General features: G+C 36.8%; 2 protein-coding genes across 2 annotated transcripts; both read left to right on the plus strand.

Moving 5' to 3' along the window:
- The first annotated feature begins 10,810 nt into the window (after positions 1–10,810).
- Positions 10,811–12,423, plus strand: LOC143545385 (shikimate O-hydroxycinnamoyltransferase-like). The gene is made up of 2 exons (XM_077037298.1): positions 10,811–11,237; positions 11,565–12,423. The coding sequence occupies exons 1-2, from the start codon at positions 10,821–10,823 to the stop codon at positions 12,414–12,416; spliced, it is 1,269 nt and encodes a 422-aa protein (XP_076893413.1). The 5' UTR covers positions 10,811–10,820; the 3' UTR covers positions 12,417–12,423.
- Positions 12,424–18,806: 6,383 nt separating this feature from the next.
- Positions 18,807–19,446, plus strand: LOC143545386 (uncharacterized). The gene has a single exon (XM_077037299.1). It carries the CDS (start codon positions 19,102–19,104, stop codon positions 19,408–19,410), a length of 309 nt encoding a protein of 102 aa, XP_076893414.1. The 5' UTR covers positions 18,807–19,101; the 3' UTR covers positions 19,411–19,446.
- The last annotated feature ends 1,494 nt before the right edge of the window (positions 19,447–20,940 follow it).

Raw genomic sequence — 20,940 nt, forward strand, 5'->3', positions numbered from 1 at the left:
AGTAGGGGTTTCTCTCTCAATTAACAAACCCAGGGATCACAGACAAGATCTAACCTGGTGGTTTTGCTTTAATTCTAACTATACGAAGATCTTATTTCTTACCTACTTGATCGATTGAAAGAAGCCTTCGGGTTACAGTCAACTCATAAAATACTCTCCTAAGGAGATATTCTTTCTATCCATAAACAGAAAGGGGGAGAGATTCTTGCTTGCCTACTTCGCGGATCGAAGGGAGAAGACCTATTCAATAAAAAAGTGCAAGCAAAAAGCATTCTATGAACGAATTCCTTCATAGCCTTCATAGATAGAGTAGAGAGAAAATGGAGTAAGCCTTTGGTATTCTATTCTTATTGCTTAGTTCCTGTCTATCTCTATCTATCAAAATAGATCCGGAAAAAGATCAGTCCATATAACTAGATTCGGAAATTCACATACATGGAGGGGTGAGGCTTGAGTCTACTTTCTATTACAAAAGTAGAGAGTAGAAAGAAGACTCACTACTCAATTCGAAGGCGACACGCCTTGCTGCCTTTACGAGGATTTCCCTTCTTTGCTTCTTTTGTTTGAAATAGGACCGGGCCGGGTAGAATCCAGTTGGAAAGAAAGAAAGAAACCGCCGGAGTGGGGGATTGTCCTGTCCTCCTCACTGACCCCAAAGAAGGTGGCTCTGCCACTAAGCAGGCCGGCAGAGAGGGCACCAAATGCCTAAACAAGACAAGAACCAACTATATGCTTAACACAAACTTTAAGGTCCTCCCTCTAGCACACGGGGAGCGGCCCTACACACCGGGGGCGAAGCGTAGAGGTCACTTTAGCTTGTTGTACCAGAGTGGTTCATCGTCAAAAGAACAACAATGGCTTGTATCATTTCCTATTGATTTGTCTAGGGGATGGGATGTAAAAGAAGGCTTTATCGTCTAAAGGCAGGGGTGAGCTTTCTCACTATACCTCGCACTTCTTTTATCCCGCCTGCTTTCTTATCCATGTTCCGTAAATTTCGTACGTAGACAGTTAGTTGCTCTGAATAGTTTTTTAGTGCAAAAAAGGACCAACGACGTCCCTATCCTAAAGGAGAAGAAGGAGTAGGAGCAGAGTGGAGAATCTTTTTTTATTCCAGCCGAGAAAACTAGTAAAAGGAAGGATCAAGAATGCTATATATTTCCGGAGCTAGATCAGTTACCGATGAACAAGTAAGAATTGCCTCAACAAAAATAGATGGAATTGGGCCTAAAAAAGCCATTATGGTTCTTTATCGATTAGGTAATGCACTTCGAGGAAACACCGGGTATTTGGAACGGATTACGATGTGATGATTGTCGGGTCGGTGGCACGCAAAACGATGTTCGGCACGCAAACCAAGGTAGAGAGAGAAAGTAACTTAGAGAGAGAGTATGGGAGGTGTGAGGAAATGAGCCCATGGCCTCCCCTTTTATAGCTGATTTTGAGTCCCATCGCGATACGCGATGGGCTCTTCCCTAACTTGCGTCGCGTATCGCGATGCTCAGCTTTCTGAGCTCGCGCCACGTGTCGCCACGTGGCCTGACATGTTTTCCTCGTGTCCTGCCTTGCTGCCACGTGTCACCAGAGTGTGACACGTGTGTGATGCGTCATCACTGCCCATCACGCTACGCGATGGCCGTCTCCTTGGACTCATCGCGTATCGCGATGGGTCCTTGTATACAAATTTTTATTTTCAGTCCCTTGTCTTTAGTTAGCTTGTCATATCTGGGTCTAGTTCTCGCTGTCCAAAAATACTAAGGCGGCTCTCAAGCGACTCACGGCGATGCGAGCGTGCAAAGTGCGTCATCAAAGCGCCATATTGCGCCCAACGCCCTTCTCCGTAGCCGTCGCCATCAGCCTTGGCCTCGTCCTCGTCCACGTCCTTGCCCAAGCCCGTACGTGTGCGCGTCGGGTGCTACGCACCCTCCTCTAGGACTACTTGGTGCATGATATTCATAAAAGAATATTACTATGGAAAATCACTTCCTTATAAAGAGCTTCCATTTCTTTACCACTTTACATGTGGGATGAATTCCATTTCCTTATTTATACTCAAGTGGAATGCTTCCACTTTCTTACATCTTCCAATGTGGGATGGGTTTTCTTTATCTTTTTTCCTTCATGTAAGAATACTTAGCTTAGGAAATATTTTTATTTTCTTATTTTTCTTATATTTCTTTATTTAATATTTTCTCATAACTTGTCTTGATATTATTATTGATCCTTCAACTTTTCTAAGTTGTCAAATTTGGATCAAAATTTTGGGGATGTTACATCTTCCCCACCTTGGAATGAATCTTGTCCTCGAGATTCGTTGGTTTAAGAGTGAATGGTTCTTGCTTTCGATTGTTGATTAGATTCTATCTAATCCGGTTGTTTGTTGTTCCAATCTCTATACAGAATTACTAAGGTTTTTATTTTGTTGTTAACTACATCTTTAAATAATGTAACCAGTCAATAACTCAGAATATCATTAGTAAATATAAATTGCTAAACACATTGATCAGTTGTGTTTAACTATTTACCTTTCCGTTTGTATTCTAAACATTTACCGATGTTAACTACATTGTTGTTTGGATTCGGTCTGCCGAATCTATTCCACTAAGTTGCTATTTAGATTCAGTCTATCGAATCTATTCTATCCTTGATCTTGATCAATGACATTCTCTATATTCTAACAGTACTCTTGTACTTTAACTTAATTTCATTTTCTATACTTAGCAATTGTATTTTCTTGAATATCTTCGAGTTCTTTTTCTTTAACCTTTTGATCAACCTTTTCTAGGTAGTATAATATTCCATCAGTCGTATTTCTTGAACGAATTCTTTTCGATGATATACTGTCCTTGTATTTCATGAACGATATTTTCTAATCATCTTCCTAGATGATAGGTTAAAGCCTTCTTCATTCTAAGTTCCGAATAAAACTTTTCGGTGTCTAGATCTCCTATTGTCTTTTCGAGGTAATGAATATAAGCATTTTTGTGTATTAACACGATCTATATGCTAATATTTCATTTATAACTTAGGGAATTAAATACCCTTCTTTGATTACAAAACTTCTCGTTTAAGAACGAGTTACAATTAATATACAAAAGTTAGCTAGTCTATCTTGACATTTCCTTGATGTGATCTTGTCATTCATTAATCTTGACTAGCTTTTCTTTTCGGGCATTCAGTCTTAAAGTGACTTGTTTCCCCACATGTAAAACATACTCCTAGCTTCTTACGACATTCTTCTATTGTGTGCCCTGCTCTCTTGCAGTATGCACAATTGTTTGTATTTTCTAGTCGACATTTTCCGGTATGTTACTTTCCACAAGTCTTACATGCTAGGAGTGATTTCATCTTTTTCTAACTTCTTGGAATCTTTTGGTTTCTTGGCTTCTTTGTCTTTTTCCTTTTCTTCTTCTTGATTCCTTATCATACTATTGATTAAGTATCCGACCACTTCCATAGCCGAATCAACGGTTTCTGGCATATGGGATCGTACCATGTCTCTTATTTCTCTTGGTAACCCATATATATAGCGACTTACTTTGTTATATTCCGGAGTTACTAGATGTGGAACCAATCGGCAGTACTCTAGGAATTTAGTGTTATATTCCCTAAGATTTGTGCCAGTGACATTGTGGTTCCATAACTCAGTTTGAATTCGATCCATTTCATGAGCTGGGCAAAATTTCTTTAGTATGAGACCTCTGAATGTTTCCCAACTTAAATTATACATTGTTTCTCGACCCTTGGTTTGAATCAGGGTGTTCCACCATTCAAGAGCTTCTCCCTTGAACATTTGTGAAGAATACCGGATAGCTTCTTCACCAGTGCATTTGCTTATGGTGACGATTGATTCTTGTTCTTCTAGCCATCTCAAAGCGGTTGTACCATCCGAGTCTCCATGAAATTCTTTAAGATCGTAAACTTTAAAGTTCTTAAAGTTGCATCCTTTTTGGATCTTACGTTTCTTTCGTTTCTTGTTTCTTGAATTATTATTAGCTGTAGAGCTATCATAAGCCTCTTCTTTTCTAGATTTACTTTTACTTCTCTTGCTGGATTTTGGTTGACTTTGACTTGTAGAAATGTCTTTTATAGCTTCTTTAATCATCTTTTGAATTTCTTCTTTATATTGGGCGGGAATTTCATTACCCTTATTTTTAATGTTTTCTTTATTTCCCGATTTCTTGGGAGGACTGTTGTGAGAGTTTGCACTTTCTTCTCTTGACATAATACAATAAAATTTTTAAAATATAAGTCTAATATTCGAAGAATTCAAAACATATCTTTTATTTATCTTATTATAGTTACATGAGTGCATATTATTTGTTACAATTATACTCTCTACAATTACTAAGGTTTTAATTCTTCCAGCGAATGACTAATTTCTTAATCTTGCTATCTTTCTTGATATTTTTGCTAATCTCTTTTTCTTTTCCTTCCACCTTCATTGCTTTCATTGTGTCTCCATTTTGAGTGTGAGCAAGGTAAGGATCTTGAGTTTCTGGAAAATATTCATGCTCTCGAATATATTCTACCGGATAATTTATTACTTCTTTTCCCTCTGTCATAATTGGTTTCTTGGATCTACTTGATCCTGCTCCATATATGTTTTGATTTGGAATTATCTGAGCTAACGGAATGTCAGAATCAAATGAATCTGAATCTTCCTCCATTGTTGTTTGGTATGAGTTTTAATCGCTAGATATAGGAATTGGGAGAAAAGACGTTCCCATAAATCCTTTTCCTTTACCAGATAAAGGCTGACATGACCCTTGGCTAGATTGACAATCGTACATCTGCGCGAGGTTAGATTTTAGGGATAGGGAGACGTAGGGAGAGGTTCCTATCTTATCCGTATTAATTTTGAATAACTCCTTGATACTTTTCAACTAAGTATCTAGTTTGTTTGGATCATTATTCGTATAATAAGTTTTCAAAACTTATCCTTAATCAAAGCCTAGGTATAATTAAATACCTAATTCGCTAAGATTGATGGCTCTGATACCAACCTGTCACACCCTCACTTAGGGCCTAGGCGTGTGACCAATAGTTGGTACCTGTTTTGTAAAAACATCAGAGTTGTGGTTTATAGCGGAAGTCTTTAAAATATGTATACTGAAAACTTATTAAAATCTTGGGTTTAAATACCCGCTTGATATTTCAAATACATTTCTTTATAAAACATAATTCTTTTATAATATTTTCAAATAAAATATCTGAGCCACCAGATAGCATCTAATGACTATAACTCCAATCTTCTATTCCTTCTTGCTTGTCTGTTCTAACCTTTCTTGTTTCCCTGTAACATGGGTGGGAAAATACGTCAGCACAAAGCTGGTGAATAACGCTGACTCTAAAAATATCTTTTCAATACCTTTGTGAAACCAACAATAATACCTTTGTGACTACTCATTAGGCACCCAACTACATTGGGATCAAATTACCCTAAGTACCATGTACAATTAATTATATACACAATATCATATCTCTGAACAGTCTCGTAGACCTTCAGAGGCATGTTGATGATATGCATGGCCACGGGAAAATGCCGAGTCACCATGTATGTTTGGATCCAGACACATGTATACTCTTACTCAGAGTGTCCGTTTTTTATTATTGTAACACAAAGTTTTAAGGATTCGTAAATCCTATGTAAACATTCTGACTCAATGTAAAGGTTTGCGGCGTATTCACCTTTTCTGTTTATAATCAGTTTCTGATACTGATTCCTGTTTTCTGTTCTCTTATTCTTGTTTTGTTACCTCGGACCTATAGTACGAGAATAACATTTGTATAAATAACTAGATCATCGATCTAGCTTTAGACCTTTAGTCTATTTTGGTATAACTTCAACCTTGATAAAATCATTTGGACCTTTAGTCCTCTTCTTTATTTTATCAATTATATGCTACGTTTCTTCTTCAGGAAGAGACATCTATAGTGAGTTTCTTCTTCAAGAAGAAACATAATTTCATAACTATAATTTCTTTTATTATATTTCTTAGTCATAAAGAAATATTATTTTGACTATAACCTTTGCTTAAGAAAAGTCATTTTATACTTAATCGTAATCAAGGTTCGGGCTATACCCTCGACTATAGTCTAAGCCATTTATAATAATAAAATAATAACTTAGGCAGAACCCCTAACCTCGCACGGTATTCGGAGTTAGATATTCCTAAGTTTATACGGGCAGCATTTCTACTCTATATGCACGTTTCTCGAGGCGTTTTGATCCACCTTCCTTGGCACGCAAATAGAGGCAAAATGTAGGTGTCGCCGGGTCGTGCACGTACTTCGAGGCGGAACGTCGGGCTACTCTTGGGTGGCACTCACTTCGAGGAAACACCAGGTATTTGGCACAGATTACGAGGTGATGATTGTCGAGTCAGTGGCAAGCAAAACGATGTTCGGCCCGCAAACCAAGGTAGAGAGAGAAAGTAACTTAGAGAGAGAGTATGGGAGGTGTGAGGAAATGAGCCCATGGCCTCCCCTTTTATAGCTGATTTTGAGACCCATCGCGATACGCGATGGGCTCTTCCCTAACTTGCGTCACGTATCGCGATGCTCAGCTTTCTGAGCTCGCGCCACGTGTCACCACGTGGCCTGACACGTCTGCCACGTGTCCTGCCCTGCTGCCACGTGTCATCAGAGTGTGACACGTGTGTGATGCGTCATCACGGCCATCGCGCTACGCGATGGCCGTCTCCTTGGACTCATCGCGTATCGCAATGGGTCCCTGTATACAAATATTCATTTTCAGTCCCTTGTCTTTAGTTATCTTGTCATATCTGGGTCTAGTTCTCGTTGTCCAAAAATACTAAGGCGGCTCTCAAGCGGCTCGCGGCGACACGAGCGTGCATAGTGCGTCATCAAAGTGCTACATTGCACCCAACGCCCTTCGTCGTAGCCGTCACCTTCGCCATCGTCCTCGTCCTCGTCCTCGCCCGTGCCCGTGCGCTTCGGGTGCTACGCACCCTCTACTAGGACTACTTGGTGCATGATTTTCATAAAAGAATATTACTATGGAAAATCTCTTCCTTATAAAGAGCTTCCATTTCTTTACCACTTTCCATGTGGGATGAATTCCATTTCCTTATTTATACCCAAGTGGAATGCTTCCACTTTCTTACATCTTCCGATGTGGGATGGGTTTTCTTTATCTTATTTCCTTCATGTAAGAATACTTAGCTTAGAAGGTATTTTTATTTTCTTATTTTTCTTATATTTCCTTATTTAATATTTTCTCATAACTTGTCTTGATATTAATTTTGATCCCTCAACTTTCCTAGGTTGTCAAATTTGGATCAAAATTTTGGGGATGTTACACAAGTTGTCACTCAATAAAAGAAATACCTAGTTGCCACCCGTGGACGTAGGTTAGTTTAGACCGAACCACGTTAAATCCTCGTGTCCGTTTATTGCTTTTGTGTTCGGTTCGTGTGTGGGTTTAATCCTAACATGAAGATCAAGATGAAGGTGGTCGTAAGAGAATCAACGACGGTGAGGCCAGCAAAGGAGACACCAACAACAAAGCTTTGGATCTCTAGCCTTGATCTCATTGCCCCAATGATTATACGCTCACCGTGTTTTTTTACCGGCCCAATGGTGCACCCAACTTCTTTGATACGAGAGTTATGAAGGACGCTTTGAGCAAGACGTTGGTTGTTTTTTACCCAATGGCAGGCCGATTTAGACCTGGTGAAGAAGGTCGGATTGAAATAGATTGTCAAGGACAAGGGGTGTTGTTTAAGGAAGAACTGTAGCCTAATTTGTTACGTACCTAGGACGAGTGGGTGACCCGGTTTGCATGTTTGCACGTAGGCCTGTAAATGAACCGAACGTTCGGAGGGAAGTTCGTTTATGTTCGTTTATTTAATAAACGAACGAACATGAACACAAAACTTGTGTTCGTTTAATTAAATGAACGAACATGAACACATGTTCCGTTCGTTTATTGATTTTCATGAACGTTCGTTTATGTATTAATAGAAAATGATTAAATATTATCTGGATATGTCATCTTCTTAAAGGTTTTATAATTGTTAATTTGTGTTCATTTATGTGTTTTCAGATTTAAGTTTGTTTATGTTTGTTTGTGTTCTTTCACATTGGTTCATATATGTTTATTTATGTTCCTTTATCTTTGTTTAGTTATGTTTGTTTAGATTTTAAACAAACGTACACAAATGTCTATTTTTAAATAAACGCACATGAACATAAATATTTGTTCGATTAATTATAAAGTTAAATGAACGAACACGAATATGCCCTTGTTCATGTTCATTCGAAATATTTACGGGCTTTCAATATTCACATTGATGAATACATCAGTCTTATTCTCTAGCCTCTACTAATTTTATATGTGTTCGTTTGTGTTCGTGAACCGTTCGTGAACACATTAATTTTCTTAATGAACGAACACTGACATAAAATCTCGTACTGTAAGTGTTCGTGAACCGTTCGTGAACAAAATAATTTCTTAACGAACGAACATGAACAAGGTCTTGTTCGTGTTTGATCGGTTCATTTACAGCCCTATTTGCACACGGGGAAGTAGTTATTTGATGGTTTTATCCATGTTTCTTGTTTTTAGGAAAATGTGTTAAGTAATGGGGATGGTGGGATGCCACGTTTCCATATTTTAGGTAGTTCCTTATTTCTAGTTTTATCATTACAATGTAAGGCTATATAATAGCCACTAGGTTTATTTGATTGTTATGCAGAAAATATGAATTAAGTCTATTTTCTTTCTATTATTCTAAAATAGGATTTCATCTTCATTGCTTTGGCCAATGATTAATTGTTTGAACCACAACAGTGGTATCAGAGCTGCCGTGATCCCCCGACCCATGGTTGAGGAAAACTCTATCTGAAACTGAGTTCCGTCAATGGGTGAATGAATCCTTTGCGAGGCTCGAGTTCAAGTTGCAAATAGTCTACAACGATATCCAATCAATCCGAACCGCGTGGGAAGCCCCCCACCTTGTTCTAGTCGCCGCTTCTGCCACAACATCACCACCGAAACAAGTCCCTTCAACCACCACTCCGACACCAAAGCAAACGACCATATTATCACCTACTACCGCTTCTGCCATTGGGCCAATACTTGCTCCGCCTACACCTAAAACAGTCCAATAGCCGGTGACATTGCCTAAAGCCATATTGAAGCGTGCTAAAAACCACACCTTTCCCCGGTGAAGTCAAACCGAAACCAACACCCTCGTTGGATGAGGCTGACTTTCCATTCTTTTCACGCACTAACTCAAAGTGTCCGATCTACTTGACGACCTCACGGTTAGAAAACTCGAGCCTACTCCGTGTGAACGTAAAATTTGGAGCTTGTCGTTGAATAACAGGGCAGCGGTCAAAGACGCGAAGTTGGAATACGAGTGGAAGCCACCATGGTGCTTTGTTATGACATTTTTCGTATGCTACCGGAATAACTGAATGGAATCCTTCTTAGGAATTCGTCTATGTCTTGTTTCGTCCGGATTCTCACCTTGTGGATAAGGTTCTTTTAAGGGGGTTGGATTGTTATGTACACTCCCTTGGGACATGCATGTTATTTATTTAGATTTATTTATTTAGTAAATCATATTGGAGTTGTCCTAGGTTACTTTCATTTAGTAGTCACATGTTTTATTTGATTTAATTAAGGATTGGAGTGGGAAGGTTATTGTCCCACGTTCACCATGTTAGTAGTGGAAGTAATTGTTTGTAATCCTTATTTAAGGAACTCTTATTTTGATTAATGAATATGCAGAAAATTTGTTTCAAAGTTCCTCTTCATCGCTAAAGTTTTTCCTCTTTGCCGTTTTCTTGTGAAGAAATCACATCAGGTTAGGACCTTATTTCTAGTTTTTTCATTCCAATGTAAGTTTGTAAGGCTCTGATACCACTGTTGTGGTTCCAACAATTAATCGTTGGCCAAAGAAAATAGACGGGAATTCAGATTAGCAAATAGAGAGAAAATTCATACTAATTCATATTCTTCATTCCTCCATACTAAACCCAAACTTCTTAAAAAGGATTACGAGAACAAAAAAACAGGAACTAAACACTAAACGTGAGAACATGAGTAAAACCCTAACCACCCACTACATGCAAAAATAAATAATTAAAACATTAACTAGTAAAGTACATAACATTCTTTTGTGGTTCCAACATAACATTCGTTTATATCATTTCTTCTCACATTAAGTAAATGGGACCCATTATCACAATTAAAATGTAGGATTCGAAACAAATACAAATTAAATTAACATGTAATTGTACGATTCAAGTAGTGTAATTATATAGTGTAGTTATAGTGTATTGCAATTACAACATAGTGCAATTACACTACGATGTAATTACATATATACACTATTTGTAAATATAATTACACTACTTGATTTTCATAATTAGCATATTAATTTAAGTTGTACGTTCACTTTCCCCGTAAAATGTAATTATCAAATGGCTTGAAAAACTTTCCGTTCTTGATAAGTACGAAGGAACTAAATTCAAGAAATTAGTTAGTCTACTTTAGTATCTTGTTCCATGGGTAGTAGCTGTAGAAACAATATAATATATTTAGTGATTTGAAAGATTATATGTCATATTATGAAAATTAAAAGGAATACTTAGCTATTAATTAAAGGATCACCTAATTTTAAATTGTTTGATTCCATATGCTATGCTAACTGTTAATCACACATTCCAGAAAAGAAAAAAGAAAACACATTTAGCCCACATGATTATGAAGGATCATATTCACTTCACTTCTCAATGGATTTATACTTGAGGATGAATCAAACGGGTATTAAAAGATCATCGTGATGAAGGTAGTGGTAAGAGAATCAACGATGGTGAGGCCAGCGAAGGAGACACCAACGGTAAAGCTATCGAACTCTTGTCTTGATCTAATTTCCCCCAACTTTAACACGCTCACGGTGTATTTTTACCGGCCCAATGGTGCTACCAACTTCTTTGATATAAAAGTGATGAAGGACGCTTTGAGCAGGGCGTTGGTTACGTTTTACCCATTGGTGGGGCGGTTTAAACTAGGCGAAGGTGGTGGGATTGAGATCGATTGTCAAGGACAAGGTGCATTGTTTTTGGAAGCCGAGTCTGATAGTGTTATTGATGATTTTGGTGACTTTGCTCCCCAAATGGAGTTGTTGAAACTCATTCCGGTGGTTGATTGCTCATTGGGAATTGACTCGTATCCTCTGTTGGTCTTACAGGTTTATAATATTTTACCAATTTCAAAATTATTATTTCTACTTAAAACTTGTTGACATATGTAACATGTGTCGTTGAACTGTTATCATTTGTTCATGTTAGTAATGGAAAAATATGATGATGTGATAAACCAATAACTAAAAACGTACATGCTACAATAGAGAAGGTATCAACGATAGAGGAGTATGATCTATATGACATGATTGTCAGCTTGATCTATTATAATATATTATAAGGTAAAATTTAATTACTTTGATCTATTATAATATAAATGATCACAATGACCATATAAATAAATATATAAAATACATTTATGCTTACATGAACAAGTAACTCACTTCATATGTGGTGGGGCTTCACTAGGAATCGGTGTGCACCATCGTGTCGTGGATGGGATGTATGCGATGCACTTCATGAAAACATGGTCCAATATAGCTTTTGGCCTAGAGGTCACTCTCCCACCCTTCATAGATCGAACTCTCCTCCGTGCACAAGACCCGCCACAACCCGTTTTTGACCACGTTGAATACCACCCAGATCCAACTGTCCCAACGGATGAAACCAAAACAGTCTACTCAGTTTGCAAGTTAACACGTGACCAACTCAACGTGCTCAAAGCAAAAGCAAAGGAAGCTTATGGTAGCACAATCAGCTATAGCACTTTTGAAGTTTTATCGGGCCATGTTTGGAAGTGCATGTGTAAAGCCCGTGGGCTGCAAGATGATCAAATCACCAAGCTCAAAATCGTTGTAGATGGACGGAATCGCTTACAACCACCACTTTCACCAGGCTATTTTGGTAATGTTATCTTCACAGCCGCTGCTATTGCGACAGCTGACGAAATTCAATCCAAACCTTTTTGGTACGCTTCAAGTAAAATCCATATTGCTTTAGCGATAATGAAAAACGATCATCTAAAATCAGCACTCGATTATCTGGAACAACATCTTGATCAGAAGCCCGAGGATTATAAATACACGAATCTTAAAATAATAAGTTGGGCTAGGCTTCCGATACATGATGCTAACTTTGCATGGGGTCGGCCTATCTTCATGGGGCCTGCAAGGGTCTCATCAAGAGGAAGGTGTTATGTGTTACCAAGCCCGATAAATGATGGGAGCTTTTCGATCATCATTGGGTTGGAAGCTAAACAAATGAAGCGCTTCAATAACTTGCTTTACGCAATTTGAATTTGACGCTTATTAAGCAACAATATTTATATTTTGTCAATAAAGTTCTTGCTCATATAGAGCTTGAATAATTTGTAAAGTTTCAATAATAAGTTAAATTGTATGCATGTATATATGTTAATTTGTAAAATTTCAATAATTAAGCAAAAATTAGTAGTAAAATAGCTTAACCATTTAGTAAATAAATAGTAACAAGAAAACAAAGTCATTAATAGCGATTAGGGTATCGTGTCAAACAATATAGCAGTCGGAGTCACTAAAAACGATTTATTTACAGTTTCAAAACCTTGGTAAAAGGTAATAAGACTTACATAACGATTTAATTAGAGTTTCAAACCCAGTTTGTAACATCCCCAAAAATTTCAATCCAAATTTGACAACTTAGGAAAGTTGAGGGATCAAAAATAATATCAAGACAAGTCATGAGAAAATATTAAATAAGGAAATATAAGAAAAATAAGGAAATAAAAGAATATTTCCAAAGTATTCTTACATGAAGGAAATAAGTAAAAGGAAACTACATCCCACATGGAAGGATGTAAGAAAGTGGAAGCACTTTACTTGAGTATAAATAAGGAATATAAATCTCATCCCACATAGAAAGTGATAAAGAAATAGAAGCCTTTATAATGAAGAGATTTTCCATAGTTATATTCTTTTATGCTTAGCATGCACCAAGTGATCCTAGCGGAGGGTGCGAAGCACCCGACGCGCACGCGCACGGGCTCGGGCCAGGACGATGGCGATGGCGATGGCGATGGCGAAGGGCGTTGGGCGCAATGTGGCGCACTTCGCACGCTCGCATCGCCGCGAGTCGCTTTAGTATTTTTGGACAACGAGAGTTAGATTCATATGTGACAAGCTATCAAAAGACAAGGGACTGAAAATGAAAAATAATATACATGGACCCATCGCGCTACACGATGAGTCCAAGGAGACGGCCATCGCGTATCGCGATGGTCCGTGATGACTCAGTGTCACGTGTCACACCCGGGTGGCACGTGGCAGCATGTCAGGACACGTGGCATACGTGTCAGACCACGTGGCAGACTTGTCAGGCCACGTGGCGACACGTGGCGAGATCTTAGAAAGCTACCGCGACGCTGTTGAAAAAGGGACCCATCGCGTACCGCGATGGGACCAGAAATCAGCTATAAATATAAGGGGCATCGGCTCATTTCACACACACACTTTCCACTCTCTCTCTCTTGAAATTACACTCTCTCTACCTCGTTTTACATGAAGAACACCGTTTTGCGTGCCAAATAGAGTAGAAGTGCGTGCCAACCAAAAGTAGCCCGACATTCCATCTCGAAGTACGTGCACGACCCGGCGACACCTACACATTGCCTCGATTTGTGTGCCAAGGAAGGTGGATCAACAACGCCTTGATAGACGTGCATATAGAGTAGAAGTGTTGCCCGTATAAACTTAGGAATATCTAACTCCGAATACCCGTGAAAGGTAGGGGCTCTGCCTAAGTTATTATTATATTATTATAAATGGCTTAAACCATAGTCGAAGATATAGCCAAACCTTGATTACAATTTAATATTATATAACTTTTCTTAAGCAAAGGTTATAGTCAAAATATTGTTTCTTCTTGATTAAGAAACGCAAGCAAGTAGATACAAAGGGTATAATTAAAATAGTATTTCTTTATTAATAAGAAATATAATATTCAAAGAATATAGTTAAGAAATTATGTTTCTTCTTGAAGAAGAACCGAATGTTTTATATAAACAAATGTTTTTATCAAGGTTAAAGCTATACCAAACGGACTAAAGGTCTGAAGCTAGATCGATGATCTAGTTATTTATAAAAAGGTTATTCTCGTACTATAAGTCCGAGGTAACAAGACAAGAAGAAGAAAATAGAAAACAGGAATCAGTATCAGAAACTGATTATAAAACAGAAAAGGTGAATACGGCCCAAACCTTTTATAATGAGTCTGAATGTTTGCATAGGATATACGAATCCTTAAAACTTTGTGTTACAATAATAAGAAACGGACACTCTGATTAAGAGTATAGATGTGTCTGGATCCAAACATACATGGTGACTCGGCATTTCCCCGAGGCCATGCATATCATCAACATGCCTCTGAAGGTCTACGAGATTGTTCAGAGAAATGATATTGTGTATATAATTAATTGTACAAGGTACTTAGGGTAATTTGATCCCAATGTAGTTGGGTGCCTAATGAGTAGTCACAAAGGTATTGTTGTTAGTTTCACAAAGATATTGAAAAGATATTTTTAGAGCTGTGTGTTGACGTATTTTCTAACAATTTTACAAGAAAACAAGAAATGTTAGAACAGACAAACAAGAAGGAATAGAAGATTGGAGTTATAGTCATTAGATTTGATGGCTCAGATATTTTATTTCAAAATATTATAACGAGTTATGTTTTATAAAGAAATGTATTTGAAATATAAAACGGGTATTTAAACCCGAGTTTTTAGTAAGTTTTCAATATAATATTTAATTAAAGACTTCCGCTAAAATGAAACCCGCAACTCTAATTTATTTACAAAACATGTACCAACTATTGGTCACACGCCTAGGCCCTAGATCGGGGTGTGACACAGTTTCATTTACCTTTTAAACACACCATCACCATCATCTTCTTCCTTGTTGTGGCTGGAAAAATCGAATTCCAGTTTTTGCACATGAATCGAATTCCGGTATAATAATACGACATTATACTTATTTTTTAGTGTTTGAATTTTTGTATATTGAAATTCTTCCTCTCTTAAAATAATTATCCTCGAAATTAATGTTGTATCACACTATACTTTGCGGGTATTTCACTTATGCTCAAAGTGTAAATTCGTCAAACAGGTTAAAAGTTTAAGAGTTCCAACCAATACACTTTAGACACTAAGTGAATACGACAACCTAATAACACACAATCATATGGCACATACAATGAATAATAGTCTTCTAACCATATGCCATGGGACAAAAGAGAACTATGAGAAGATGACAATGGCCATGTCAATGCTAATTGCTAAGACACAAAACCAAGCATAGAAAGTTCTACCTTGAAAGTCAATTTTTAAATACATAGATATTATTTTATTTAGACAAGATTTTTTTTTCCACCTTAAGTTCATCAAACCATTAGGTTATGGGTAAACATATAGACATCTAAACCGAGAAACAATTAGAAAGACCATTTACAAAATCCATTGAATTTTCTAAACAAATTACCAATGTAAAATAAAATATCAGAAATTATTTTTATACATTATATAGAAAATTCCGACATGCCCAAATCGTGAAACCAAGCCGGAACCAAACCGTTACCGACAGTTCGGTTTGGTTTGGTTTAAGAGTTCAACAGTTTGGTTTATGAAAATTAAAAACCTTTACTAACGGTTTGGTTACGGTTTGACCTAAAAACCGCGAAAACCGGGCCATGAACACCCCTACCTTAAGCTTAGACTAGCATGACAGGACAAACCGATAGAGTTCAAAACTTCAAATTATAAACCGTTTGCCCAATTTACCGAACAAAGCGTACTGTATAAACCAGTTTTAAAAACATTGAGGGGGGGGGGGTGTGTTTGGGATTTCTTATTTTTATCTTTTTATCTGTATATATATAGAGTAAAAGTGAAACTTGGTGCAATAACTTGGATTTCTGATTTTGCTGGACTTCTATGTAGGAATTTTTTTTTGCTGCAATTAAACATAAGTACTAGGTGGTTAGTTGGTTGGTTGGTTTGTTTGTGTTAAAGTTTCCTAGCAACGCAAGTTTGATCCTGTCTTTAGCTTATGTTCATTTATTTGTTCCTCTTTATTTCAACTGGCTTTTTTTTTTCTTCTTCGTGTATGTTTGTTTTTAAACTTATGTTCATTTATTTGGTGGCTTTGTTTTTTAACTTATGTTCATCACTTTGGTGGCCTCAGCAATTATGAAAACTAACCGAATTCGCTTATTAACACCGGGTACTGATAACGTTAGGGTTTTTCCAATGTCTTTTTGTTGTTTTATATTGTTTTAGTTCTGTTATTGTATCGAAAGTCACGGAGACCGACCGATTTCACATGGAGTCACGACCTTAACGCTCAGTCTTTACCATTTCCGAGTTTTGCTGACATATACCACTACGTTGGTCCACCTCAATTTTTATATATTTTTTGTTTTAGTTGTAACACCGTACCAAACGTAACCAATATTGACCGAATCTGCGTCGACACGCCGCCATAGCGCTAAGGTTTTACCAATGCACCCCAATTTCAACACTCGGGTTTTACCAACGTTTGGTCTTTACCGACCAAATAAATAACGTGACGTATACTTTGTTTTTTTTATTTTTTTTATGTTAAGTATATTTATTTTTAGGTTTAGTTTCGATGTCGTAAAGAACGTAGCGAATACCAACCAAATTTGTGATAACTTATCGCCACAACGTCCAAGTTTTACCAATAACTTAACCTAACAATTATATACCAATACCATATTCTTCATCTTCCTTTCAATCTGCATTTGCAAAGCTAATAATAATAATAATAATAATATCTTGTTTCCATCAGGTATATCTCCATTTCATATATATATATATATATATATATATATATATATATATATTTATGCGATAATTATAAACCAATACGTATACGCTATTCGTAATCCGATTCATGTTTCCGATTAATTGTACGAATCGATGTGTTTAGATGTATCGAGCCGGGGGTCTCACCGAAAGCAGCCTCTCTATCCTTATAGGGTAGAGATAAGGCTGTCTACATCTTACCCTCCTCAGACCCTACCATAGCTTTGCTATTGGTGGGATACACTGAGTACGATGATGATGATGATGATGATGTGTTCAGATGTGCTCAATTGCTTGTTTTAGGGTTTATAATTGCTGATGCTTTGTGCTTATGATTGAATTTAGGGTTATTATTGCTGATACTGATGCAAATTGGTTAGATCTATGTGTATTCTGACAATTGGCAATGGCAACAGTTTGGTTGAATTGTTGTTACTTTAAGCTGCAATAATCAGTTTGGGTGCGGTTCAGTGCGGTTTTGGGCTAAAACCAAACCTTTTGAAACCGTTTGGTTTTGTTTTTTTTTCGGTTTCGGTTTTTGTGATTTGAGCTTGAAAGTTTTATGCTGAAAAAAATGTTAGGCAAAAAATAATGAATTTAGGTATAAGTAATGAATTTAGGCAAAAAATAATGTTAGGCAAAAAATAAGTTCAGTTTTTACAAAAACATAAAACAAAATTTTGGTTTTTGTTTCGGTTTGGATTTTTCGTTTTATTTTCTTTTTTTGGTTTAGGATGGGTTTTTTTGGTTTCTTGCACACTTTGCTGAACATACTACACAATATAATTAGTATTTAGAGGTTTAGTGAAGGATATTGGATCTATTTCGCTCTGTTTTGTATGTGTATTGCAGAGAGTTAAAGTGTAGGTTCATCAGATTTTGATTGACTTGTTTTATGATAGACTGGTTCTTTGTCAATTTGTGTAACTGCATCTGTATTATCCGTCTGTGATGTAGGTTTGGTTAGGCCTGTAAACAAACCGAACGTTCGGTGAACCGTTCGTGAAACATTCGGCGGGAAGTTTGTTTATTTATGTTCGTGAACGTTCGTATATGTTCGTTTAATTAATAAACGAATGGACATGAACAGTTCGTTATTTATGTTCGTGAACGTTCCTATATGTTCGTTAATGTTTCTTTGTGTTCCTTTTAAGTGTGTTCATTCATGTTTGTTTCTGTTCATTTAAGTAGGTTCATATATATTCAAATATGTTTGTTTATCTTTGTTCAATTATGTTTATTTATGTTCATGAACTTTTCAATAAACGAACACAAACATGTTCATGTTTTAAACAAACGAACATGAACACCAATATTTGTTCGATTAAGTGTTCGTGTTCGTTCGGTTCGTTTACAGGCCTAGGTTTGGTATCTTTGTAGACAAACATTTCAATTTGGATGATTTTTGAGTGGTTTAAAAGGTTTGTTAGGTGCCTTTTATTAATTGAAATACTGCATTTTTTTACGGATTAAGTATCGTTTAATTTGAACTAGTTGAATGAAGGTTACGTACTTTTAGTTTTTGCCATTGCGTGCTACATTTTTTTTTTTGATAGTATGTAACACGCATATGCAAAATAATTGCACTAAAATGCAACAGCCTTACATATTTTAGCCGTTAGTTGTTGGTACATACAATGCATCAAAAGTATGTTGCATACAGTGGGGAAAAACAATGTATGCTGTACTCAATATGTTACATTTTGGTGCAATTAAGCTTCTTTTTTTGTGGGATCTTTTCTTACTTCTTTTAGGGTTGATTATTTTCTTGCAGTCACTCTTTTTGTCAATAAATATAAGAATAAAGTGTTTATTTCCCATTGTATGCAAGTAATCATCTATAGATAGTAAAATGGTGACGTTGCACCAAATTTGATGACATTGCGATGTACTAGTCATCATTTTACCTGATATAGAAGATTATTATATATTACACATAATGGTAAATAAATAAACATATGCTGCATATAAAGGAAGAAAAACATTTTTTACATACAATGACAAACATGTGAAAAGAAGTTGCATTTAGGTGAAATAAACTAATAAACCCTTGTATCTTATTGCAGTTTGTTTCTGCAGATCATATGTGGTGGAACTGTCGTTAAACTCGCGATTGCATAATAATGGCTCTGGATGGTGTAATAACGTCACCTCACCGGAGAACTCAAACAGTGTTTTCCTTAGACTCATCAAAAAAGAATTACGCAACGGGAAATGAATTGGGTAGCTTCTCCACCGTTATCAGGCGTCATCGCTTCCTATTAACCGCTCTTGCTCTCCTTGCTTTCTTGTGCACTATTTATCTCTATTTTGCTATTACTTTAGGAGCTGCTGGTGATTTGTGTTCCGGGTTGACCGGAACAGGGAAAGCATTGTGTCATGTTCAACTTGTGAAAGCATCAGTAGCTAAAGGAAAAATGAAATTTATATAATGTTTTAAAGAAGTTATAATAGTGTGGTTTATGTGTGTTTATCCTGGCTTCTTTTTAATACCCGGAAACCAAAGGGAAAAAAGTTTAAGTGAAATGTTAAGAAGTTAGTTATAAACTGAACTAGGTTGGTCTATGTTTGGTCAAAACCAGTTTGGGCCAAACCGAATAGGGTTGGGAACCGGTTTGAAGGCGGGATTGTTCAGCCCTATCTTGATAGGTTCGGATTGGGTTGAAACCGGTTTGGGACAAAGAAACCGGTTTCTGGCATGTTTTTTCCGAATCTAGTCATGTTCAAACCGGTTTGAGGGAACACAACTACGAACTGGCGGTTGGTCGAGTACAAACTGATTTGAGTGTTTTGTTGATGCTTACGTAAAGTTTTTAAGTTTTTTGGCGCCGGCCACGCTTGTCTCACGACAACCCAAATCAACTTCCTAAACGAACTTAAGTGTGACATCACTTACTGTCAAGTCCATAACGCACCACAATCGTCTTGGTACATCTTTCCATTTTATAAAAGCGGGGCACGTAAGTAATTTATTTTTTACATGAACTACAAAACAAAGTAGTAACCTAAACCACACTAATATATTTATAACCTACACACAATAACCAACATTTAGTTTGTAATAAAACTAATTTGCTTTTGTACAATTAGGGATGTGATCGGGACCGTACCGGTACCGGTACCGAAGTATTCGGTTCGGTACCGGTACCGGGTTTGAAGGTAAAATTTCGGGAAATACCGGTCCCGTACCGTACCGTTACCGAAACTCAAAAAATTGGTACCGATTTGGTACCGACGGTACCAAATCGGTACCGATTTCGGACTTGGTACACCGTCTTGGTACACCTTAGTGTCTGATTTATAACATCGGACTTGAAAGATTCGTCCCAAATCTACGTTGTGCGAACACAATTTCGGTAGAAAGAAGGAGGGCAGACAATGATTTGTAACCATAAATCAAAGATTAAGCATGTCTTAATGAAAATGAAAGCATCAGAAGGGCGTACAATGATTTGTAACCGTAAATCAAGTAATTTTTTTTTTTTTGCTAAATTAGGCACTAATGCAAGTTACAATCACTTAGTTTGTCTCTAATAGAAATGCTTCTCAGTTCTCATTTGAATTGTTTCGAATCAATCACAGATTATGGAGACTAAATTTTGGTCTGGCTTTGATCCCAATTGGAAAAGAAAAGATTTTAATTGAAACCAAGGATAAAATGGTAATTTAAGAATTTATTTTTAATTAGTTGGGTATATATATGATATTTTAATTATTTTGTAAGGGTATACATGATATATTTTATTTTGTAAGGGTATATATGATATTTTCAATTATTACAAGGGTATATATGAAATTGCCCCTTTTAAATTTACCCGCATCCATGTCTTGCTTCCCCTGTTTCATACAATGATGTGCGAAAAGCTGTATATATAAATATTGTAACTAAATTTAGCAATTCAACACTATTAAAAACCGCAATTTTCAACTAAGTCTTAAAATAAAACGGATAATCTAAAGTA

Source organism: Bidens hawaiensis, unplaced genomic scaffold (genome assembly GCF_021521415.1).
Source record: "Bidens hawaiensis isolate Kalapana, Puna unplaced genomic scaffold, B.hawaiensis_p1.1 tig00013943_1, whole genome shotgun sequence".
In the NCBI taxonomy this organism is placed as follows: domain Eukaryota; kingdom Viridiplantae; phylum Streptophyta; class Magnoliopsida; order Asterales; family Asteraceae; genus Bidens; species Bidens hawaiensis.

What these genes read in the sequence shown, in the direction of transcription:
- LOC143545385 (XM_077037298.1), top strand. Translation starts at nt 10,821, where the DNA reads ATGAAGGTAGTGGTAAGAGAATCAACGATGGTGAGGCCAGCGAAGGAG. An exon ending in TGGTCTTACAGGTTTATAAT is followed by an intron (nt 11,238 to 11,564) that starts ATTTTACCAATT and finishes CAAGTAACTCAC; the next exon opens with TTCATATGTGGTGGGGCTTC.
- LOC143545386 (XM_077037299.1), top strand. Translation starts at nt 19,102, where the DNA reads ATGGCTCTGGATGGTGTAATAACGTCACCTCACCGGAGAACTCAAACA.